The sequence below is a fragment of the Peromyscus californicus genome, unplaced genomic scaffold (genome assembly GCF_007827085.1).
Source record: "Peromyscus californicus insignis strain IS unplaced genomic scaffold, ASM782708v3 Scaffold_4__1_contigs__length_199733344, whole genome shotgun sequence".
Taxonomy (NCBI): domain Eukaryota; kingdom Metazoa; phylum Chordata; class Mammalia; order Rodentia; family Cricetidae; genus Peromyscus; species Peromyscus californicus.
The window spans coordinates 29,779,065-29,803,185 of NW_026294562.1; the positions used below are offsets into that span (position 1 = coordinate 29,779,065).

At 47.3% G+C, this 24,121-nt stretch overlaps 2 protein-coding genes across 11 annotated transcripts in view; one reads left to right on the top strand and one right to left on the bottom strand.

Moving 5' to 3' along the window:
* The first annotated feature begins 3,735 nt into the window (after window positions 1-3,735).
* The window catches only part of Sgms1 (sphingomyelin synthase 1), a 277,830-nt gene continuing 257,444 nt past the window's right edge, over window positions 3,736-24,121 (top strand). For 4 of the 10 annotated variants that reach the window (XM_052760578.1, XM_052760584.1, XM_052760582.1 and 1 more), the window contains exon 1: window positions 7,686-7,799. The gene's annotated coding sequence lies outside the window, so the exon portion shown is untranslated. Of the gene's footprint in view, window positions 6,469-7,685; window positions 7,800-8,056; window positions 8,394-24,121 lie in introns of those variants that run through there. The other 6 variants (XM_052760579.1, XM_052760585.1, XM_052760590.1 and 3 more) reach the window with 2 other exon arrangements.
* On the bottom strand, window positions 7,446-15,462 carry LOC128095354 (uncharacterized). The gene is made up of 2 exons (XM_052714216.1): window positions 15,377-15,462; window positions 7,446-8,202 (listed from the first exon to the last, which is right to left on the bottom strand). Exons 1-2 carry the CDS (start codon window positions 15,460-15,462, stop codon window positions 7,446-7,448), a joined length of 843 nt encoding a protein of 280 aa, XP_052570176.1.

The following is a 24,121-nucleotide window of genomic DNA, read 5'->3' on the forward strand; positions in this document are numbered from 1 at the left end:
ACAGAACATGGCGACACCCACTGCAAATCTTACAATCTCACTCCTCTTCAGTGCCTTGTCACTGATGCTTTAAGCTAAAATCACGATACTCCACAGTGCTTGACTAAAGCTTGTGAGGTCACAATTGGTGTGGTCTAGTTCAGCAAACCCCCAGTGGCTACAAATTCCTGTTGCCCCCAGAGGCCCCCCTCTACATATAGTTAGATTAAATTCCACCCTTTTAATATCTCATAGTGGGTATCAAATGTCAACACACGAACCCAGCCCAGACTGCTAGAATTACCTGTGGAACTTACAAAAAGTTATTGATGTCTGGGTCTCCAGATCACTTAAATCAGGACCTCCAGGGGTGGGTAGCTATTCATTAAAATGCTTATTTGATTAAAGTCTGTTTCATCACCACACAGTAGGCTCTAGAAGGGCAGAAATCAGGCAAAAGAGCCAGGTATGGTGGTCAAAAATGGCTGTAATCTCAGCACACAGGAGGTGAACGCAGGGGGATCAGGAGTCAAGGTCATCTCTGGCTATATACCAACGTGTAGGTTAGTCTGGGCTATATGAGACCTGGTCTCAAACACTAAAACCAAAGGTACAAAAGTGAAGCAAGGATTTAGAAGTCTCTTCTTCCTGAACAATGAAAGGCTCCAGTATCTCCAAGTCCATCCCCATCACTCCAGAGCTTCATTACCCAGCTGCAGAAGAGATCAACACAGCATGGTTCCAAGGCACTGTCATAATTTCCGGCTCTGATGCTTAAGCCGCCTCTTTCTTCACACCCAATCAACAAATGGAAGTTCAACAGAAGCTGACAAGGAGGCAGGAGTGACACACATTCCTACTCATGCAGAAAGAATAGAAACTGTTTTCAAAATTAGAGGATTGACAGGGACGCTCGAAGACTCTACGGAAGGAAAGAACCGCGTCTCCCAGGTTTCGACCTGATCAAACGGCCCCGACCCGCTCTCTCAAGGCTTTTTTGTGAGGCCAGCTCCCTGAATGTTGATGAGTAAGGTGATGTGATGAGACACTGAATTCAATAAATTACAGCTGTTCTTGGGGCTTATATTGAAGCTGTCCTCTGTGCCTTGCTATCCCCCTCCCCCAGTCTGCAGCTCTGTTTACGAGTACAAGAGCTAATGTTTTAAACAATTACTCAAGACATTTCACCTTCTGACATTGTGTAAGACTATTAGCCCCCAGACCCCACTCTGTGTGGAACGCCACTATTTTTAGTAACCCTGCTTCATTTTCGCTTCTACGATACTGACACTTCCTAGTCTATGCATTTCGGGGAAAACATCCTGATTTTCTTTACGATTTTTATTTTATGTGTACAAGTGTTTGCCTGCAATGATGTATGCGTCCTCCATGTGTGCCTGTTGCCTGTGTAGGGCAGAAGAGGGTGCAGAATCCCTTGGAACTGGAGTCATAGGTGGCTGAGTCGTCATGTGGAAGCTGGCAATCGAACCCAGGTCCTCAGCAAGAGCTCTCAACCTCTGAGTCATCTCACCGGTCTCAGAGACGTCTTAAAAAAAATTATCTTTCTGATTTTTGCTTTGCGGAGTATTCCCCCTCCCTCAAGTTCCTGCCAGAGTTTCCACGCGAAACTCTGTGGGGGAGGGGCAGACACAGGCTGTATGAAAGTGTACTTGCACACTTTTGCTTCTTCATTATTTGGCACGTTATAAAACATGTTCTGCGGACTGCAGGTGTAGTTCAGTGGTAGGCTGCTTTGTGGGACTCTGAGTTTACCTCCCAGCACAGGAAGGCTTTATGTTACGAGTTTGCCCAGCTATATGTTAACGTAAGTGTTCTAAACACAAGGTACACAAGAAGCCCAAACAGCCAGACTTTGGATTACTTTCCATAACTTTCAGAAGGAGTACAATTATTTTCTAAAGGAAATTTGTCATCCTTAATTTAGTTACTCTATTCACTCTATCCACATTTCTTTTTTAAAAAATTATTTGATTTTTATATGTATGGGTGTTTTTGCCTGCATGTATGTCAGTGCAACACATGAATGCCTGGGACCCAGAGAAACCAGAAGAGGTGTCATCGCCGTTGGAATTGGAGTTATAAATGGCTATGTTGCCACTGGTTGCTGGGAATGAAACCTGGGTCCCCTGGAAGAGCAGTCAGTGCTCTTAACTGCTGAGCCGTCTCTCCAGCCCAAAGTATCTGCAATAACTTTTGGGGGGGAGTGAGTGATAGGATGCTATGTATCCAAAACAGCCTCACACCCCAGGTGCTGGGATTATAGAAGAGTGCCTTTGTACCTGATTCACCCTCTGCATTCATTTTTTTAATGAAATCACACTGAGTTCATGGAATCACAATTCAGGATGGTGATAAAACTTTCTATCTGTGGGGTTTCCAGACTCAGCAGTTAAAAATACAGGACACCGAGTTTCAGTTGGATTTCAAGTAAGTAACAAAATGTTAGTATAAGTATGTAGCATTTGGTATCTGATAACCTTGATGGTGGGATGGGGATGATGTATGGGACTTCTGTGGAGAAGTAAGATTTTCTGTTTCTTGCACACACACAACATTTGATCTTATGCTTTGTCTGGTACAGCTTGACAATCATTGGCTGAACAGATGGAGTGCTATATGTACGGCCAATACGTGCTGAGTGATGATCGATTTAAGATCCCAGCTTCTTTTGACTCACTCCATTTTGATCACTGCCAAAATACTAGTTTTTAATGCAGCTAAATCCCCTCCACCTTCTCAGAGGACATATAGCAATGTCTGGATATATTTTTGGCTGTTACAGTGAGCAGGACTATAACTGGCATCTAGTTGGTTGAGGCCATGGATGCTGCTAAATGTCCTGTGATGGTCAGGGGAACTCATTACAACAGCGTGTCATCTGGTCTAAATGTCCACAGAGTTAAGGCTGAGAAGCCTTGGTCTAGATTGGAGTACACAGTATTTAGCCACTATTCCATCAAATGATTCCAGGACTCTTGTTATCTCATTCTTCAAGATGTCAAATGGAGAGAGAGTGTGTATATACTACCCTTTACACTGAACAAGACTTGATGGCAGAAATTCAATATACTTCTTCAATCTCTTACAAGGGAAGTGTAGAAAAAGTGCCAGCCCTCAACTGCTACAGTTCTCACTGCAGCATGGCCTAGTTATGAAGAGTTTGTTCTGGAACTATAAAATCCAGGTGATCGTAGCATGTAACCCTTCCTTCCTTTAGTGCTGGCACGGCACTATCTGGGACTCATTTATAAATACTAGTTGGAGAAGACAGTATGTGCCTATCATTTTGTCTAGTACCAGGACTGCTCTGGTGCTTGTACTAGAAGGAAGCTGATTGCTAAACACAATTTTCACAATAAACTGAACGATATTTTATGTTTTTATTATGCTCACCTGTAATTGCCTATAACACTTTTACAGACCTATATTTGTATTAAAGATCTCATTAATTTTCATGATGCCCATGAAAGCAAAGAGGGGGTGGATTACAACATTCTCATTTTAAGAGGCAAGAATTGAACCTGCCTGGAGTTACTTTAAAAGCCAGGAGTGAAGTGGTGGTTTTGATAGGGGTACCATATCTACCATCCTGGGCAGCACTCTGTAGATGCCATCTATTCATCTGACCCTAGTTAGTGAGGTGTCTCAGTTACATTTCTATTGCCACGACAAAACACCATGACCAAGTCAGCTTGTAAAAGGAAGCATTTAATCGAGGGCTTACAATGAAAGGGCTGGAGTCCATGACCACGGTGGCAGGAACAGGGCAGGAGGCAGGCAGTCACAGTGCTGGGGTAGTAGCTGAGAGCTTACTGATTCACAGACAGGAAGCAGAGAGGGAGAAGTAGAGGGAGAGAGGCATCGCTAACTGGGAATAGCACGGGCTTACCCCAGTGACACACTTCCTACAATAAGATCATACCTCCTAATCCTTTCCAAACAGTCCCACTAACTGAGGACCAATTCAAACATATATGAGTCCATGGGGGCCATTCTCCGAACCATCACACCCGTCATAAAGGTCTAATTTGAAAATCCCTTTAAAATATACATGTGAGATTGAAAAGGTTGCTAATTAGGGAGGGATAACATAACAAAGACATTTCCTTTTTTTTGTATTTATCCTTTTTATGCCAAATTGCAGCACAGAGAAATAAAAATAGAAAAAAGAATAATAAGTTATGGTTTAGCAACTATTTACTAAGGGATATTCAGTGTCAATTCATTTGCTAGATACACAAAGATCAGAGATAATACATAACCATCATATGGCATTTAATATGTAGGGAAAGGTATTTTGTGTATAAGGAGAAATTGGGCTACATTCTTCATCTACCCAAGTATGGTCAAAGAATTCCAGTTTTTCTTGACCAATAGAAGAAGTCAAGCACCAGTGAAGCCAGGAATCTTAGGCGGAGGCACAGGAATGAACTCAGAGAGCAGATTTTTCACATATCTACTCCTTAGGGCAAATACTTGGAAGGAGCCTTGTCATAGGCAGCTGGTTCTCCACCCACAGCATTGGTTTTGAACCCAGGTTGTAGGTTGGCCAGACGTATTTAAAGGGATGAGGAGGCTGTTAAACCTTGCTCCCGCTGCTCAGGCTGTGTGGCTCTGGATTCTTCCACAGAGACACATTTCCATGGCTACACACTGAAGCCCCCTGGATTGTGGAGCATGGTGTGAAGTTTGAATACCATCTAGTAAGTGGTGGCTACTACTTACAGGTCAATGGGATAAAACTCTATTTTCTACTTAGATAATTAATCGTTAGAAATGATCAACTTTGAAGTAGTGAAGTGTACGTCGCAGTATTTGCTCTTGGTTTTATTTTAGCAATGACAGACTGACTTGGTGGTGATTCATTTTTGTTAGCTGTTGCAGAAATATCTATGCTAGTTCATGTACTCGAGAAACCTAAACTTTTTAAATTAATGTTTCTTGTCATGATTTTGATAAGAAATGGTGTTCGGATTCTTTTCTCTCTTAATGAGATTTATTATTTATGTATGATTGCTTGCCTTCCTGAATGCTTGGTGCTCTGTGCAGCCAGAAGAGGGCACCGGATCCCTTGGAGCTGGAATTACAGTTGGTTGACGGTTGCAAGGTGGGGTGCTGGGAACTGAACTAGTGTCCTCTTCAAGAACAGCAAGTACTCTGAACTGCTGAGCTACCTCTCCAACCTCCTGCTAAGGTTCTTCAGCACTCAGTGGTCTAGAAAGGGAGCATTTTCACCTCTATTAAATATTTTTTGGTGTAAAAAGTGACTTAAAGACTACAACTAAATTTAATTTAAAAAGATAATGACTCTGAAGTATCTCTTATGACATACAATTCAGAATTTACTTTAAATGCTGTGGTTCCTCTTTAGATTACCTCCCAATCCACCCAATTTATTTACAGCTATGTTAAGTATAGTGTCTTTACATGTGCTTTTTCTAAGAACTATTTCTTGAAATTGAAGTGGAAATACTTCTATATTCTTCCCTTTTCACATGCTATGCATCACCCTAAAATTACACACAGAAAAATCCTGTTTGGTTTTTATTTTTATTTTTTTTCTACAAAAACATTTCAAAGATACAGTGAAAAAAGGAAAAACCTAAACTAACCCTGTATTGACCTTGACACACAAGTAACTGTCACTGTTCTGCAGACTTTAATTCATCTTTACGAGGCGTGTGTGTGTGTGTGTGTGTGTGTGTGTGTGTGTGTGTGTGTGTATACACACATGTGCGCGCGGGTGGGGTGGGGGTGGATTTTACAGTCTAGATTCCTTGACCTACCATACAGCAGTGCTTACTCTGACCTGGGTTACAGCTGGTGCAAAGTAGCACTGCAAGCGGCCAGTGGCTGTCCAGCACTTACACTTCAGACAACAGCAAGCCTTTTATGTGCAAACTGATGTAAATACCCAGTGGTGCTACTAAGACTCTCAGGCAATCCCTTGCTCTTGGTTGACACTCCAAACGGGTCTCCAGGGCTTAGGGAAAGCGGCCATTTGATTCACCTTGAGTGCTTGTTAACCAGATTTCAGGAAGCGTTTCTGATTCCGTAGGTCTAGGTGTGGCAGTGAATGTGCCGTTCTAATGAATTCTCGGGTGATGAGGTTGCGAGTCCAGAGATTTCAGGGAGCCCAAGGGACTAACTGCATTACCATCCAACCTGACCAGCAGCAGGGGAAATGCATGGACAAGAGCGACGGCGGTCCTGACGTCTTCTGCCACCACCTCCATCCTCTGTCGCCGGGAATGGGTCAGAACAGGCAAGCAGCGGGAGCGGTGCCGGTGCTTTAGGAACGGGAACTCCTCTTCCAACTTCCGCCCCTGGGGAAAAGCAGAAGCCGTCAGCCCCAGGAGAGCTGCTCTCCAATTCGCAGCCTTTAGGTTCTGGCTCCGGAGACAGTCCGTCCTCCCGGCGATCGAGGGCCAGCGCAGCGGCACCCACCCTGCAGCCCGGCGGAGGCAGGTGAGGGCGGGGACCCTGGCCTGGTGGGGGGGGGGGGGGCGGCTGGGTTGAGTCCCACCGGATCCCGGACTATTCCTCGCCAGCGGCCCCGCAGGGCGGAAGATGGCTGCCCCGGAGAGCGGCGGACAGTCACGTGTCACGCAGGCAGGGCCGCTGCTGGTCCCCCCCCCCCCACCCCCGCCCCCAGACCAGACCCTGCGGGCCGCGCATCCAGGGCGAGCTATGCCCCCGCAGCACGCGCCGGCGGGCCCAGAAGGCCGGGTGCCCCGGAAGCCTGCTGTTCCTGCCGCGCGATCGGGGTCCCGGTACTGGGTTCCACTGTGCGAGCAGGAGGAAATCTGCGGGCGACCCGCACCCCCGTGGGGCCATTGGGCATGCGCAGTGCTCCCGCTCTGGTGCGGCGCTCTCCAGGTTTTCGCCGCAGCTCCGAGCGGCGGCGGGAGGTGGGGCCCGGCCGGACTAGGCGGCCCGGTGCTCCGAGACTGTTAGGAGACCTCCTGGGCCTCCGAGCTGCCTGGCGCTGCGTGATTTAGGAAGCCGGCAGACCCCTGATTTTCTGGGAAGATGGGAGTGTAACGATTAGAGCTTTGGGAAATGTTCCGAAGAGTTGGAAGACCATCCATTTTAAATGATCAATTACAGTCACTGGTGTCGCAGCTCTTGGGCTGGGTGGGGAATAAAATCCCAGTGTAGTTCGCAAACTGGTGTCCCCGATGGTGGTTTCTCGAAGGCTGAGTTTGAGTCCCCAGCTCTCTGGCCGGCTCTAGCTGCACACATCTCAGGCTGACCCCCTAATTGGGCTTCTGATCCCGAAGGATGAAACCCACCATCTGGGCCCTTCTCGTCTTCGGAGGAAGCGCCCCCTCTCTCCGGTTCTCGTTTCTTGAAAAGGAAAAGGACCCAACCCCCCCCCCCCCCACCAGCACAACCCACTGCTCGCTGTCCTGCGAGACTCCGCTGGGTCCCCGGTCGAGCGTTCACGGTCCCCGCCCCCCGGCCGCCGGGAACACCCGGAGGAACGGACCGGCGTCGCGCGGGAAGCCGACCCGGCTCCGCCGCGGACTGGGCATGCTCGGCAGCCGGAGGCTCCAAGTCAGAAGCCTTCTCGCCAGCTCCGCAGCGGCCGGGGCAGCGGCGGCGGGCTGCCGGCTGGACAGGAGCGGGGAGGGCCGGTCCGGTCGGGCTGCTGGTCCCGGGAGCTTAGCACTTGGGCAGGAGAGCGCGATCGGTTGCAGAGCCCGCACGCCGCCGCTCTGCCCCGGATTTCGTTCCGCGGCGGGGAGCTCGGCGCGTGGAAAAGAATTCCGGCGGCTGCGACGACTCGCGTGCAAGTGAGTCGCGGGGCGGGGGCGGCGGGCCGGCCTCCGGGTCGCGGGCGGCTGGATCTGACCCGAGACTCGCGGGCCGGGCCTGACCTCGGCGGACTGCAAGCGGGCAGCCGGGGCGAGGGGGCGTGAGCGCAGCCCGCGCGGTGTCGCGCGCGTACCTGGCGGGCGGTCCTCCCCCCCGCGGCCGCTCGTGGGGGTGGGCGCGGGGGAGCGCTCTGGCGGCCGCGATCCCGGCTCCGAGGGGGCGGGCCGCCGGCGGGGCTCCCCCGCCAACTTGGGCGGGGAAGAAGGCGGAGGCGTCAGTGGGCACCTTTCCGAGGTGCTGCGTGCGGGCGCTGGAAGGCTGCCTGGTGTCACATTGGGGCGAGCGGACGGTGGCGGGGCCCGAGAGCCCAGAGCCGAGGACCTTTCCAGCGGCAGCCAGCCGGAGGTCCCGCAGTATTCCGGGGTGGACCCCCCAAATCGCAGCCCCACCCCCACAGCCCGGGCGGCGGAGTGACAGTTGGTATCTCCTGGTCTGCTCGCAGCCGGCTAGGCGCCCGCGGCTCTGGGATTCCCTTCAGCACGGCCCCTCGATGACCCCCAACGACATAACAGGTGGGACCCCCCTTTTCGGAGGAGCGAGCCCCTCCTCCCCAGGCGGCGTAACAGCCCCCGGCTCGCGGCTGCTCTGAGACCCCGTGTGTCCCCGCCGCGTGGGGGTGTTAAAGGGTAAGGCCTGCAGGGGCGTCCGCGGAGCTCTGGTCGCCGTTTGCTTAGCGAATGAGGGGTCTGCGTGATCGTAGGCGACTTGTCAAGGGCACATCAGCGGCAGCACTTGCTGCCTCTGCCCGCGTCTTAACCCACACTCCGGCTATCTTCCTTCGGTGGTCCCGGTGCCCTGGTCCAGCTAACGGATTCATCCTGGCACGTTCTGGTTAACGCTTGATCCCTTTTGACTGTCGCGAGTAACAGTCGGGGTGAAGGATGTTGTGGTCCTGGGGAGCTGAGAGAATCCGGGCAGGTGCTTCTCGGATGTTTCATTTCACCTTCAGACAGGACAGAGTTCAGCGGTGCACACTTATACCAAGACAGAAGGCTGGTTTCTGACGGGAAGTTTATTTTCTGTGTTCTGAGGCCTGCCTACTGTCATAGCTCACCCGAAATTTACCGTCCTCAGATTGGGGATGTTTCTGGTTGGCTATCTGGTTGTGGAAGTGGTGAATGCCTATCAGGCTGTGCTGTCAACTCCCCATGCCTTCTGGCCTGGGGGCTGAACATCAGCAGGGGTGGGGGCTGAGAGAGCAGAAAAGAGTGGGGTTGATGAGGTAGGGTCCTGGTGGAAGTTGCCTTGGGTTTGGGAGGCAGTTTGGGTCTGTGAGGCAGGGGAGAGGAGGTCCGGGTGTTTCATTGGTCAGTGATAGGTGTCCAAGGAAGAAGCCAGCCAGGGTTGGGTGACGATGTGGTCAGTTTTTTTGTTTTTTAAAGGGAAGCCCAGGGATGTTTGGTGATTCAGCAGGTGGCAGGTTTCCAGCTCTGAAGCCTTGCCTTGGAGGAGCAAGCAGGCAAGGAGGCTGCAGAGCCGGTGCCCGCTGTTGGCCCGCTGTGGGGAAACCTCCAAGAGCGGGCTTCTTATACACAATAGAGCTCTTTCCTGGTCTGCTTGCTGTTTCCTTTCGGATGCCCTGGTCCTTTGGGTTTCCTTAGTGATCCTCTTAAACTATAGAGCACATTTTAAAGCCTCTCCATCACAGACCTGCTGGGTAGGAGGAGGTGGCCATCACTACCTTGCAGTTTAGGTGGTTCTACACAGAGAGAGCCCCCCTTCTGTTTCTGCTGCAGAGACCAGCCATTTTTATTGTTAGTAAATAGATATTTTTCTGCCACTTGTCACTGACATTGAACTACTTCATTTATCAGAGAACTTAAAAAAAACTACTAATTCAAGATATTAAGTTATTAAAGGCACACATTTGTTTAAAGTATCTTACTCACTGGAGAACTCTAGAGTCTTGCATGATGTCTGATCTGTCTGTAGTATTCAGGAAATGCTTATTCATATTTAAAAACATTTTTCATAATAGAAGAGCATTAGTATTTACCACATTCCTCATCATTTTTGTCTGTAAATGGGATTCTCTCCTGTTACCAATTTTAGAATAAAGAATGCACAACAATGCCTATGAATTATATATGTTGGACGATTAAAGAGCTTTGTGTGATTTCCCAAGATGCAATTGCCTTGTGTTGACCATAAACATCAGTTTTATGTCAAGCACTCAATACTTGTTCACATTTTCATTTTCAACTTGTGGCAGGTACTTCTCTTGAGCTAGAATAAAGGGTATTTTTTGGGGATAGCTCATAAAAAACACGAAGGAGGACTCTTAATACCAGTAGCCGCCAGCTGTTTTGAACTAAAATGTGCTCCTGGCACATATCATATGCTCTCTGATTGGTAAGACCGAATTTCCTACAAAGCACTTCAGGGAAGCTGTAGGTTCCCTAACTTCGTGTCCTCCAGTGATAAGCGCTGCTGTAGAAAAGGCGAAATCTGCTCAAGTGCTGAGGAAACAGTTCTGTGGGGACAGGACAGGACAGATTATAGGTGACTGTGTCTTTGCCTGTTTTGGATGGCACTATTTTTTTTTTAATTTAAGAACTTCTTGGTATGCCTGGTTTTTAAAGATTTGGGCTTATTGGTCAAAACTCTTCATCAGGAATATAAATGCGAGAGAGAGAGAGAGAGAGAGAGAGAGAGAGAGAGAGAGAGAGAGAGAGAGAGAGAGAGAGAGAGAGAGAACACAGATGCTTATGTATCGTTCCCTTCTACATCCCAAGAGCTGTGCCACAAAGTTTATCACCTTAGTTCGGGTACCCGATAAAACCCATCATAGTTGGATCAGTTCAGTGTGGTGTGAGGACGGGGAACGAATGAAGGGCAGGCCCTGTGGGCAGGGGAGGGTTTGCGACTGTGGCTGGAACTTCTGGTTTCAGTCAAACCAAATTGAGTGGCTGGTGAAGAGGTGTGGCTCAGTGTCTGCTAGGAAGCTTTGTCCCCTCAGAGTCTTGTCTCAACATATAGACACAGCACACACAGGTGTAGGCAGGGAAATATTGAGATACACACACACACACACACACACACACACACACACACACACACACACACACACACACACAGATCTACAGATAGAGACACGGAAGGGAAGGGAGACAGATAACATGTAGACACATGCCCTTTTGCCAAAAGCCAAGATGAATCCCACTTTCTTTTTAATCTGTCAAAGGGAAAACTGGGCCTCAATGGAATGCTGGAGTCCAGGGCTTTGAATTACCCCATGCTTGTATTTGAGCAAGAATTCCTTATGCTGTCAGTGGCCTGCTAGACATCCTTTAATGATTCAAGGTGATTTTTTTTCCCCTAAACTCTTAAACGTGATCAGTTCTTGTCATCTCCATCCCTCTCCACTGCCTCTGCTGCCAGGGCAGTTGACTCTCATGTATTGGACGAGTTTGTTTGTTTGTTTGTTTGTTTGTTTTTCGGGGGTGGGGGGATGGATATTTGTTAAAGATGTGTTACTTGATTTGTTGTCTTCAATTTGTATAAATGGTGCTGAGGCTGCAGATCAGTGGTGGATCAGTGGTAGAGTGCGTAAGCATGCACAGGGTCCTGGGCTCCATCTGGAGTACTGCAAAAAAAAAAACACGTCAAACCTCCAAAAACATTTATCTTGGAAACATTCCAACATTTCACGAGAGTTGACGGAATTTCTTTCAGTGTTTTATTAGGTAGTTTTGTGTGAGTGTGGGTTTAGCTTGTATGTATGCACTCATACATACGCATGTACTGTCTTAGGGTTTCTATTGCTGTGAAGAGACCATGGCAACTCTTATAAAGGAAACATTTAATTGGGTGGCTTACAACTTCAGAGGTTTAGTCCGTTATCATCATGGTGGGATATAGTGCCATGCAGACAGACATGGTGCTGGAGAAGGAGCTGAGAGTGGAGAAGGAGCAACATCTTAATCCCACAGGAAACAGGAAGTGAAATATCTCACTAGGTGTAGTTTGAGCATAGGAGACCTCAAAGCCCACTCCACAATGACACACTTCTTTCAACAAGGCAACACCTCCTGATAGTGCCCCTTACTATGAGCTTATGGGGGCCAGTTACATTCAAACGACAACACACACTCATATGTTTATATGCACGTGTGTGCGCGCTTGCGTGCTAGTAATGGGTGCTTAACTCATCTCAATCCTGTGCGTTCTCTTACTGATCTCTGCGAGAGGATCTCTAGGGGTAGTGGTTTTGGAAGCATGCTCCCTGCCAGTGATGCAGATTTGAGGCCACCTGAATCAGAAACCCTGGGGCAGAAGCTGCTAATCTGTGTTTTAATGTGCCTAACCTGGAGATTCTGACACAAGGGAATGTTTGAGAACTGCTGCTGTAGGGGCCTGCATCCAGGACCCGGCCCCAGGAGGCTGAGAAATAAAGTACCAGTGTGCTCTGAGTTACTTTCAGAGCTGCTGAGCTGGTGTACACTTCCAAACTGGTTACAGGGATGCCACCCTGCATCCTTATTAGTGTTGAACATTAACCAGCTCTATAATTTACCAGTGTTTTGTGGCTAGATAATGAGCTCTCATTGTTTTAATGTGGATTTATGTGATTCTTAATGAATTGGAGGCATTCCTTATATTATTTAGTTGTTATACAGTTTCTTGGACCAATGGCCCATTTGCTCTTCTGTTCCTCCCCTCTTACTCTCTTTCCTCTCCCCCACATTTGTGTTCCTTTCCCTGCTTCTATTTTGTGAGACAGTTTTTTCTAAACCACCGATTAAACAAGGCATTCTTTCATTATTTTGGTGAGGCAGTTTTGATTGTATATCATGTTTCCGCATACACAGGAGACTTTGTCAATTTATCAAGAGTTATAATTTATGTAGATAAATCAATTTAAAATGTGTACTTTACTTTTGACAATGTAGCTATCTTGAAACCCACACAGTGAAGATACTGAACATTTCTGTCACCCCCAAACTTTCCTTGGGCCCATTTTGTAGTCAGACCTTTCCTGTTACACCCAGACTTGTGTAATCACTATAGCTCACCTTTCTAGAGTTTTATATAAATGTCCATACTGGATGATACTTGATTGTGTTTGGTTCCTGTCACTAAACATACTGGCTTATAATTTTTTGCAAAATTGTGACACGGTATTTAAAATATCTTCTTTTGAACTATGCCACAAGATATAGAACATAAGCCTTCCAGGCAGTCATTTTTGTATAATTCAATAGTGTGATGTTCATGTTGGACAAGCATCAACATGATCCCTCTCTAGAATGTCATCACCCTACACCAAACCCTGTTCCCCTTAAGCTCACCCTATTAATTTTGAGATGCCTCACAGGGTTTGGTATTTTGTTCTTAGTTCTTTTCCAGTCTTCTGTTTCTGCGCCAAAGCCTTATTTTTTCCTTAGAGCTTTGCACCATGTTTGATGTGGTGGGATGGGACTCTCTTGTTCTTAGATGTTGGCTTGATCTTTGCTCTTCCATGTACATTTTGGAATGCTTTTTAAGTTCTCAGTAAAGTCTAGGAAATGTGATTGGCATTGCTTGGTTATAGTGTCATGGAGGGAATTGACACCATTTCTATTTTGATATTTTGATACTATTTTGATGCTATCATGGTCATTGCCATCCCATCTTGAAAAAATAACTTTTAAATAACGTTTCCAATTTTCTCCCTTATGGTAACATTTTTTTCTCATTATGGTGCTGGAAGGTCAGTTCAGGGCTGTATACATGCTGAACACATGCTGTACTGCTAAGCTACACTTCCAGCCAGTGGGAACTTTTTTAGGTCATATGTTTAGGCAGAGTAGAAGTTTGGATGTTGTATTATTAACAGTTGTTTTTCTGTTGTGACCAAACACCCGAGAGAAGCAATTTAAGAGCAGAGACATAATTGCATTCATGGTCCCTAAGCATTCAGTCTGTGGTTGTGTGGCCTCATGGAGGCAGCATGTGGAGAAGACTCTCATCATGGTGGGTAACAGAGAGAGCTACCAGGATGGGTTCAGGGACAAGATACCCCAAGGACTGCCTGGTGACCTACTTTTTCCAGCTGTGGACAGTCACCCAAAGTTTTCAAAAGCTTCTATAATAGCTCCGCCAGCAGGGGACCTAGCCTTTCACAATGTGCCTGTGGCAGACATTACATATTAAACCACAATTGTTCCTACCTCATGGGTGTAGATGGAGTAAGGGCTTTGGGGATAGGTCTTTAACGGTCTCTTCGTTTTTTCCAGACTTGAGTGACATTGGTCAATCTTTTCCTCCTCGCCATTTCACTGCCCCAAGCTCCTCCTTCCTCAAGCCTGGATAAGCAAAGTGCACCTCCTCTGTGAGGCTCTGGAGGTACCCCGAGTGTAGATCTGGAAACAGAGCTGTTGCTCAGGGAGTGCTGATGTCATAGCCCACCCAACACCGGCTTTAAATTTCAGACTTTCACCTGCTTCTAAGGGTTTATGACAAAGAAGTGTCAGGAAAGCAAAGTGAAGGGGCCAGCCAATTAGTGTGCAGCACTCGGATCTACGTATGGGAGCCTGGGCCTCTGCTTACTTTTTCAGACAGTATGGATACTCCTAAGGAATTTTACAGTTGAGTGGGGAGGAATATACAACTAATATACAAGTAACAATTAGAGGAGTCTTTGTGACAGATGGTATATAATTAGGGTTAAGTGCTACAGTGCCAGGGGAGTTATGGGAAGAGAGAAATCGGCTCTTGGAGTTTTCATTCCAATCGGGTGGCATTTGAATAGGGAGGAGAGAATAGCAAGGTGAAAACCAGTGTAATTAACGTTTCTGTTGGGGACCCTGAGGACCTGGTGTTGAATCTCATGGTAATGGATGTTGCATCTGGAATTTAAAAAAAAATTAATATTTTTTATATTTACTTATTTAGTGTGTGTGTGTGTGTGTGTGTGTGTGTGTGTGTGTGTGTGTGTGTTGGTTCTTTCCACCCACCATTGTAGTTCCTGGGAAATGAGCTCAGATTGTGAAGCTTAGTGGCAAGGGCCTTGCCTGCTAAACCATCTTGCCTACTCCCATGTCTGGAGTCAGGTGTCTTAAAATCAGTGTTCTGATAAGTAGTGATAGGTGACTGGTGTATTAGTAGATAACTAGTAGCTCTCTGAGTTCTAGAATGGTGGGTAAGAGCATCAACCATGGAGCTGGAGTACTTGGGTTTGCCTCTGGGCCTCACCGTGTATAGGCTGTATGCTGGCGGCAGGTTCTGTGGACCAGCTGTGCCGCAGGCCCCATGTTCTTGGGTGGGCATAAGAACAGCAGCTACTGTCCAGGGTTGTTGAGTCAGTGAGAAAGATGTAAGCTAACATTTGTAAGGCACCGAGTGTCTGTTACAAAGTGTGTCAGTTAGCTCTGTCGCTGTGACAAAGTCCCTGAGAATGGGGTATCTCTCAGGGATGATGTTTTTTTTTTTTCTCCTCCTTTTCTTCTCCTGAGATAGGTTGATGATCAAACTGAGGATCCAGCCTCCCACCCTGCTGTGCTGTGACAATTACCTTTTAAGGAACAAAGATTCATTTTGGATCATTGGCTTTTGGTTCCAGTCCATGGTCATCTGGCTTGAGGAGAGGTTGTATATCATGGTCGTGTCACTGGGATCTTGATGTCACCTCCCTTCAGTTCCCTGGTCTTTGTGACTTCTGAAGAATTAAGATGAGACACACAGAGTGTAATGCAGAAGACAGGCAGAGTTTATTACTAATTTTTATGAGTATGTTTATTACATGATACAGAAGGTAGGCAGAGTCAAACAGACTTGCTCTGTGTGAGTGCTCAATGAACTAAGGGCCTTTGTGTTGATTGACACGCTAGCATGCTTTTTACTCTTACTAAAGCATCTACAACACATGGTTTCCTTAGGGGTGCTCTCCTGCCCAGGTGATTGGCAGGCCCATTTGTATTGAGTTTCACAGAGAGAGTGCCATGGTGTGTCCAAAGTTTGGGACCCCTGGGACTAGATTTAGATAGCTTATCAGTTCATGACCTTCTGGGAAGTTTAGGATGTGACCTCTCCTTCCAAGGTCAGAGATGTAACTCAGGTTCCTTTACTTTAGGCGTTAATTAAGAGCTTGCAGCTTTGGTGCCTTCTGGTACCTGCAATGATCTTTTTTGAGAGGAGGGTCCAGCCCTGATATCCATCAAGTCTGCTGATTTCTGTCTACGTAACAGTGGCAATTCATAGTAGAGAAAGCCACTCACCTCACAGCAGCCAGGATGGAAGAGAGGGAGGAAAAGGCAAGGGTCTTCAGATCCCGTCTCAGGGCATGCCTCCCATGACCTAACTTCCTTCTGCTGGGCCACAGCTCTTAAAAGATCTTACTACTTTCCAGTAGCATCATAGTCTGGGACCAAACCTTCAAACATGGACATTTGGTGGATACTGGAGAGCCAAACTGTAGTACCAGTTTAGAACCTGTAAATATTAGCTCCTGTTCTTCCCACTTTTGTTGATTTTCCCACAGTCTTTCTCTGTTTCTTTTGAGGTGTGGGAGGCTTGCGGCCCCAGAGTTGGTTGGCATTTGTCCAGAAGGATCTGGTGGGAGGCTGTACAACCCAGTAGCGTGGGCTTTCTTCATGGTATTGGATGTTCAAGGCATGGTCATGTTGTAGACGGAACAGATAAGTGCCTGAGACACGGCTGAGCCAGGTGTAGTGTTTGGTGTTCTGAATGTCTTCCCTCAGAGCCCTGGAATGGAGTGGGAAGAAAGAAATGCAGTGGTGAACACACAGGAAGCGAGTCACGTTTTGCTGGTTTTCTAGTTCTGATTAGATGTTTTGGCAGAACTACAGTAATCCAGGGGTTCATGGAGGGCTAATCACAAACCGCTCTAGATCTGCCCTGACCCTGTGATGTGGATGTTGCCGTTCCCTTTTAGAGACAGGAAAGTGAGGCATGAAAAATTTCCCTGAGAAAATAGGAGGAACAGTGTCCTGAAGGAGATCATGTTTGGGGCTCTTGCCTGTTGGCAAAAACAACAACAACAACAACAACAACAACAACAACCAGTGGGTGCTGTTGGTGGGGAGCCAGCGTAATTATGTCAGGTTGTGATACACAGGTTGGTCCAAGCTGGGTATTTCCGTGACCTTGTGACCTTGGGTGTTCCTCTGCCTGAGCTAGTGGGCCCCAAGTTTCAGTTTGCATCAGTTTCACCACTAAGCCCTGCTTGCTGGGCCCAACCCCCAGAGCTTCTGAGGAAGGTAGCTTGGGGACAGGTGGCAGCCAGCAGTGTGCTTGTATGTTCATGACTTCCCAGGTGCTGCTACCATTGATCTGGGGACATGCTTTGGGAACCACCACCCGAAGCTGTGTTGCAGCAGCTGGGAACCAGTTGCTTCTACCTCACTAGAAGGTGTCCATTTGGGGTGGCAAAGCAGTGCCCGTGTTCAGCACTGTTTGTGACAGGGCTAAGAGCAGTGGCAGACTGGGGCGTCAGCAACACCTGACGACCTGAGGTTCCTCAGAACATGAAGTGCCACCCAGCAGCTTGTCTTAGGAAGATGGCATCATTTGTTTTCCGTCTCCACTTCCACATGCCCAGATTACGGGGCTGCTTTCTATCCACCATTTAGCCCCATGGGAAAGCGAAGCACAGATGATTCAAGATTCCTAGCCTGGCAGTGGAGAGATAGAAGGCGGTCTCGTTTACTGATTTAACTGTGATGGCAAAGTGTTTGTGGGAAGAAAGAGCTTGGTGCCTCGCAGAGAGAGCAGGTAAGAGGGCTACCAACCACATGGGCACACCGATACTAATGAGTCCTCAAGCAACATAAACAACTGCAGGTATCATAGTGGGTTTGCTGCTTTGCAACTGACACTCCGTGTCCCCGTGTGAGCAGGGTTATAGCTAAAACTGGAAGGAGCAGCTTCTAGCCTAGAAAAGGTTTTGTGAGAGAGACATGTCCTCAGGTAGTATCATCACCACGTAGTGAGGCCAGGTCACAGCTGAGCACCAGGCCCCTGGGACAGTGGTCGCTTGCTGCAGCGTCCTGGCGTCGGCACAGTGTGCAGAAGGGAGCTGATGGTATAGGATGGCAGCTTGCTGTGGGCGGAGCATAAACGGTCCTTGGGGTGGGGGGTAGGGGGAGTCTAGGAAGGTGGGATCTAGTAGTAGTGGTCATTGGCAACAAGAACTGGTGATCAGGACTGTGTTCCGAAGCCGGAGAGTCACAGGAACATTTCCAATTCAAATCTTTGTCTTTAAAGATACAGCCAGACCGGTTCCTAAGATGTAAACCTAGGAAAGATTGACTGACTTGCTTTTCAGTTTGGGTCTTAGTGCTGAGTTCTACTCTCAGTGGCTGTGTTTTCTCTCTCTCTTATTTCTGCCTCCTCCTCCTCCTTCTGAAGTGTCCTTACAAATGAGGGCAGGCTGAGCCTGTGTGCCGGCCAAGTGGCTGGGGAACCTTGGGCCTCTGCTCATGTGTTTGGAAGGGAAAATTTGGAACAGCTGACTGCTGGCCAGCTAGTCCCCAGATATCATAGCTCCCTCCCAAGACTGGGGCATGCCTGAACAGTGCAGCTCATGTGTTTACATCGGCAGTTGTTTGGTATTCCTCTGGTAGTGAAACTGTTTATTTGAGCACTGTTTTCTGTGACCCCGTTTTGCTTTGTTCATGCCCAAGCCACTTGACAGGAAACAGCAGTTAGAGGTCTATTTTCCAGCTGTTGAAGGCTTGCTTTTTGTCAGGGAGTTAGAAAAGGCCTCTGCAGGGAACACCTATGGCTGTCAGCCAAAGCCAGGCTTCCCCGGGACACCTGAGATGAAGGAGGGCAGGTGAGGGCATGATGGCAGATGTGCCTGGCTGCTGGGTCGCAGAAGAGGATGATGTTAAGATTCTATGTTGGAGGAAGGTGTGCTGTCCCTTTTTTCTCAGGAGAGCTGTCCTGATCATTCAGTGGTCCAGTGGAGTGAGACCCGATGCTGTTGCACTGGAGGGCCTCTGTCTTTCTGTCCTCTGCTCTCTGACCATGTTACCCCTTCCCTGTGATTTTACCCTTGCTTGTCTCTGTTATCAGCTCACCGTTTCCACCTTGCAATCTCTGGTGCCTGCACAGCAAGCCACCAGGTGAAGGCCCTGGGTCTTAAGTGAAGTCTTGGTAGATGGCCTAAGTCTCTGACACTTCAGCTTTAGCTAGTGTGACGTGTACAGGTGTGGACAGAACAGAGCCTAGGTCACGTGGAGTTTCTCGGTTATAGGCACAGGTCCTAATTGAGGAAGCAAACAGGAGACACATTAGGAGGTCAAGAGGTGACGACTCCTCATTCAGGGAACAGCCTGGGAAGAGCTTTGCCAACCATTCACAAGGTCTGAAATTTGACATTTCCTTTAGTGCATAGAGACACCCAAGTACTTTGGAAGGCCCTACCAAGTTACCAGCTGGGGGATGGGCAGTAGTCCAAGTTTCCATGGGCCCTCAACCTGACTGATTCTCCTTTGATTGTAGCAACAGAAACCAGACTGTCAGAACATTCAGGACTTCTGCAAGCTGCAAAAGTGTGGTCACCATTTCTTTGATGGCCCTGTCAGCTCCCAGGTCCGTGGCTGAACTCCTGGAAGGCTCCACAATGAGATGTCCCCATTTTGCGTGTACTTAAGTGTGTGTTTTTAGGGGCATAGTAGCTTTAGCCCTCACTGACTTTACCATGAAGGTGTCTGAAGGCCAGTTGTCATGACAGTGGGTGAAAAGTGAAAATCGTACCCCTGAGAACTTGACCTTAGCACTCTTCCTGTTTTTTTGGAGGAACTTTTGGGAAGTGATCACCCAAGAGGAAGCAGGTGGACATGTTGAAAACCTCATAGATGACCCAGGGCATGTGTTTCTGTCTTATGGATGGCACAGGCTTAGTTTTCCTCAGAGGAAGTTAGAGCAACGTGGCACAGTGGGCAGTGGTGCCATGTTACACTCTTGTCCTGTTCTCCAAGGCAAGAGGAGGTGCTGAGATGCTGGAGAGAGAGGCAGGCGGTGCTCGGAGCTGGTGCTGATTCAAAGCTTGCTGTGGCCCGTGGACACTGGACTTGAGCCTGGAGAGGACGGTTTGTGACTTTGGTGGTCGGTGTCATAACTTTCCAACCCCAGGAAGTTCATGATTGTTGCCTTCAGATGAGGCGTATTTAAGAGTGATAGCATAGATACGTACTATCTGACCCAGCCATTCTGCCTTTAAGGGTCTAATTTGAAAAACAGTTAAGATCTGTCTTCATGCCAGAGTTCTTGATCAGTAATGGAAAGTTGGAAGCCTGACATCCAACTGTAGGAGTTGGTTAAATAAATGGTGTCTATCCACATAACAGGCTAGCAGCAACCCTTAAAAATACACCTATGAGAATAGAGGTGTTTTGAAAACATCAGTATATACTGCTTTTGTTACAAAACTAAACTATTGATATGACATTGGCTGTCTGTCTTTGTAAGCCCGTGATGAAGCAATCCGGTGTGGCTCCTGTGCATAGGGAGCTTCAGCCTCCGAGAGAGGCAGGCCCCACTGACTTGGCCAGCTAATCTCCTGTGACTGTTCACTGCAGAACGACAAGAATGATTTCCTTGATAATGTTTCTATGGCTCACGCCCGTTTCAGGTGTGTGTCTCTGTTTACATGGCTGCGTGTCAGTTCTGGCGACTCTGAAGTGGCTGAGGTGTTCCTTGTATTATAGATGAGTGCTCTTGTGTTACCCTCTTTTCCTCCCCGCCCACACCAGGCTCTGAGTGCCATGTGTTGCAGTCTGAACACTGGACTGACACCCAGATCTCTGTGAATGGTGATCCTGGAGCCTAGAGCTTGTGCTGAGTACAGCGGGTGGCTCCTTAGTGACTGACGTCTTAGCCCACGTCCAAACACTTCCCCCTTTCTCCACTCCCCACCCCTTCATTTTCCATCTCCATTTAGAACATAGTAAACATAAGTAGTTGCGCCCTGTCACCTGTAATGAACGGCTGCTGTTGCTGCTGCATTTTGGTATGCATATCCTTGCATTTTCTCCTCTATAAATACCGCATGTGCACCAAGACCCAATATGGACAGTGGAGTGCTCAGAGGGACAACCCAGGCAAAGCTAACTCCTGGTAAGCAGGACAGCACTTGTGGTATAAAACAAGTGTTTTTATGGTTTTAGGGCTCAGATCCCAGTGGAGCCTGGTACTGTGGTGTAGGCTCTTACCTTCATAGCAGATGTGAACTGGATGGAGGCTGAATTTGAGCTTCGGGTAGGGGCAGGGGAGCCAATTTTGCTTTGTTTGATTTGGACTCTTTTGGGGAACTCCGCCAATGTACTAAACTGAGAGTGTTAGCTTGTCTCCAAGTCACTGAAGTTTCCTGAAGTAAATGATTTTGCTCCCTCTTAGAAACTTCTGGGTGGTTAGGATACTGTTTTGTTTCGGTAACCCTCACCCCTACTTTGTGCCCTGCTGGAGGAGAATGTATCTGGATCATTTCAGACACGGAAGTGAGATTGTGGTCTTGAACATGTTTGTTTGTTTTGTTCTATTTTGTTCCCCCTGATGGTTTTGCAAGCACTTGCTGCTTCCCACAGGCCGTTAGGAGGAAACAGCGTCCTTCAGCCTTGGCTCAGAACCATGACTGTGCAGCGGGATGATGGATTTCAGGATAACAGAGCTGCTTCCCGACTTTCCATCTCAGCTTTCACAGCCTGCAGCTAACCCTGGCATCCACCCTAAGAAAGATGACTGAGAATCCTTTACAGGGGTAACGTGGGGAATGTCGCTCTCGTGTGTGTCCACAGTCGGCCACATTTCCTGTGCGTAGGTGTTGCTTATCAGCAAGCTCTTTGGCATTGTCACAGGACATGCTGCTTCTGTTACCTTCTCAGTGTTGGAGTTTCCTTATCTTCAACCGGACTTAAGACACCCAATAACCAGCTACCCTGTCTTTGAGCATCACATGTAAATATGTACAGAATCTCTCTGCTTGAAGTCATGTTTGTGGTTGGCTGGAGGAGGGTTTTTTTTCTGTAGGATGTGTCTGGAATGGCCACCAGCATTGGAAAGTGTCTTTGGATATCATCACGCTGCTCCTGTGCCAGGCCTCGGACACAGTGCCCATGGCCTGCTGAGGCTGTGGCCTTTGTCCGTGCAGTCACTGTGACATTAGGAGAGAACCTTCTCTCTTTGCTTCGAAGACCAAGACTGAAGGTCCAATTTGCCCAAGTATGAGATGGAAGACAAGTTTGAGGCCAGACCCCCCGCCTCAAAATCGAAACATAATAAGAAAATATATGTTTATGTAGTTTCAAAATATAATAATTCTAAGATGTGACTGAAATTATTCTCAATATTTTTCCTTTGAAAAATACAAATATGTTTTCGTTTCAAACACTGAAGTAAAATATACAGGCATAAAATTTAGCATTTGAGTTATTTTAAGTATATAATTCAGGGCATTAAATACATTCATATTTTTGTATAGCCGTCACCATTGTCCATCTACAAAGCCTTATATCACCTAAAGCTGAAAGTCTATACTCAGTAAATGGTTCCCACTCTTCTTTCTCCATAGCCTGTGGCAACCACAATTTTACTTTCTGTGTCTATGAATTTGACTATCCTATGCACTCATATATGAATTATATAGAATTTTCCTTTTGTATCCAACTTGTTTTACTTAGCAAAATGTTTTCAAGATTAATAAATATTGTAGCATGTATTCAGATTCCCCCTTTTAACAGCTAAATGGTATTTCACAACATCTGTATAGCATATTTCAATCATCATGAGTGAATGTGCTATGAACATTGTGAATATGGCTACCTAAATGTTCTTTGAATCAGTCTTTCAGTGGGCCTTACAAAAGATACTTCTTAGTGATAGTCAATTTGCCCAATTTGGTTACAGGCATCAGAGCATCCAAACACTTTGAACAGTTTTAGTTGATGGCATTACTGTTGCCTGCGTTCAAGAAAGTAGCTTTAAATTCTGGGGAATGCTCTTCAGAACACACTTGGCAGCAGCTTCGAGCCAGGCCAGTCAGCATTCTTGGAAATCAGCCTGGTCTTTTCTTATCTTTTGCTTTGATAGCTCTTGCCTGTCAGTACCTCCAGAGGAGAAATCTGGCAGTAGTGTTTGCTTCCTTGATCCAGTCTCAGGTGATTAAGCTCTCAGCAAAGCCTTTGTGGGGCTGCAGATAGGAACCGAGGTGGCATGTGCATCTCCGAGCTTGTGTTGGGAGCAGCGGCACTGGGTTTTCTGCTGAGGATGATAATGAATTCAGGCTGGGCTGAGATTCTGGGCTACATGCTGTGTTTGGACAGCAAACATCTTGATTTTAATTTGTATTTTTCTCCAAATCTGTGTAGTAAGGGAGGCTGGGTGGAGACCCTAGAGCGGCAGGCAGATGTACCCTCTCCCCTCCATGGGAGGTCTAGTGGTTTGACCGTGGTCTACCTTTCTGTGGTTGTAGATACATTTTTGTGGCCTTACAAGAAATTGAGATTAACTTCCTATTTTGTGGGGAAAGTATGATACTTTGTTCTTTCATAGACCTGATAATAATCAAATGTGACTGTCATCATAAAAATATGCCAGTCAGTCAAGTGTATTTGTGTATGCTGCCTACATCTTCTTCTTCTTTTTTTTCTAAAGGCACATGAGTGCTCTGAAAGGGGAGGAAGCGCATCCTGTTTATTGACAGCACTGTGGATAGTGTTTTTACAGTAAAGGTTTATTTTCATGCTCTATGATACATGTGCATGTGTATTTGTTTTATTTTCAGTATTTATTTTATGTGGGCGTGTGTGCTTGCGGAGATCAGAGAACAACTTGTGGGAGTTGGTTGTCTTCTACCATGTAGATTCTGGGGATCCAACTCAGGTCATGAGGCTTGGCAGGAGATGCTTTTACCGAGCCATCTCATTGACTATAGTTAATTAATTAATTAATTTTGGTACTGGGAATGGAATAAAGGGCCTCATGCACATCAGGCTATGCCATGGAGCTGCACTCTCATCCTTGACACTAGATCTGATCCTGGCATGCTGAGAGCCTCGTCCTCTTCCTCCTTGACTGTAATGAGTGTCCTTCCATTTCCTTCTCCCCTCTGGGTGTAAGTTTCGGTATTTCTAGCTGTCTTATCTAATTCTTACGACGCTTGTTCTAGGCCCTACCTCTGGTGACTGCCTGAGTTGCACCTGTGAATGTTTCCTACCGTGGTCCTCAGCCCTGATATGTGCAGGCTGCGGGCTGGAATGTGGTAAGTGGCCTGTGGACCACAGTGGCAGTTACAGGC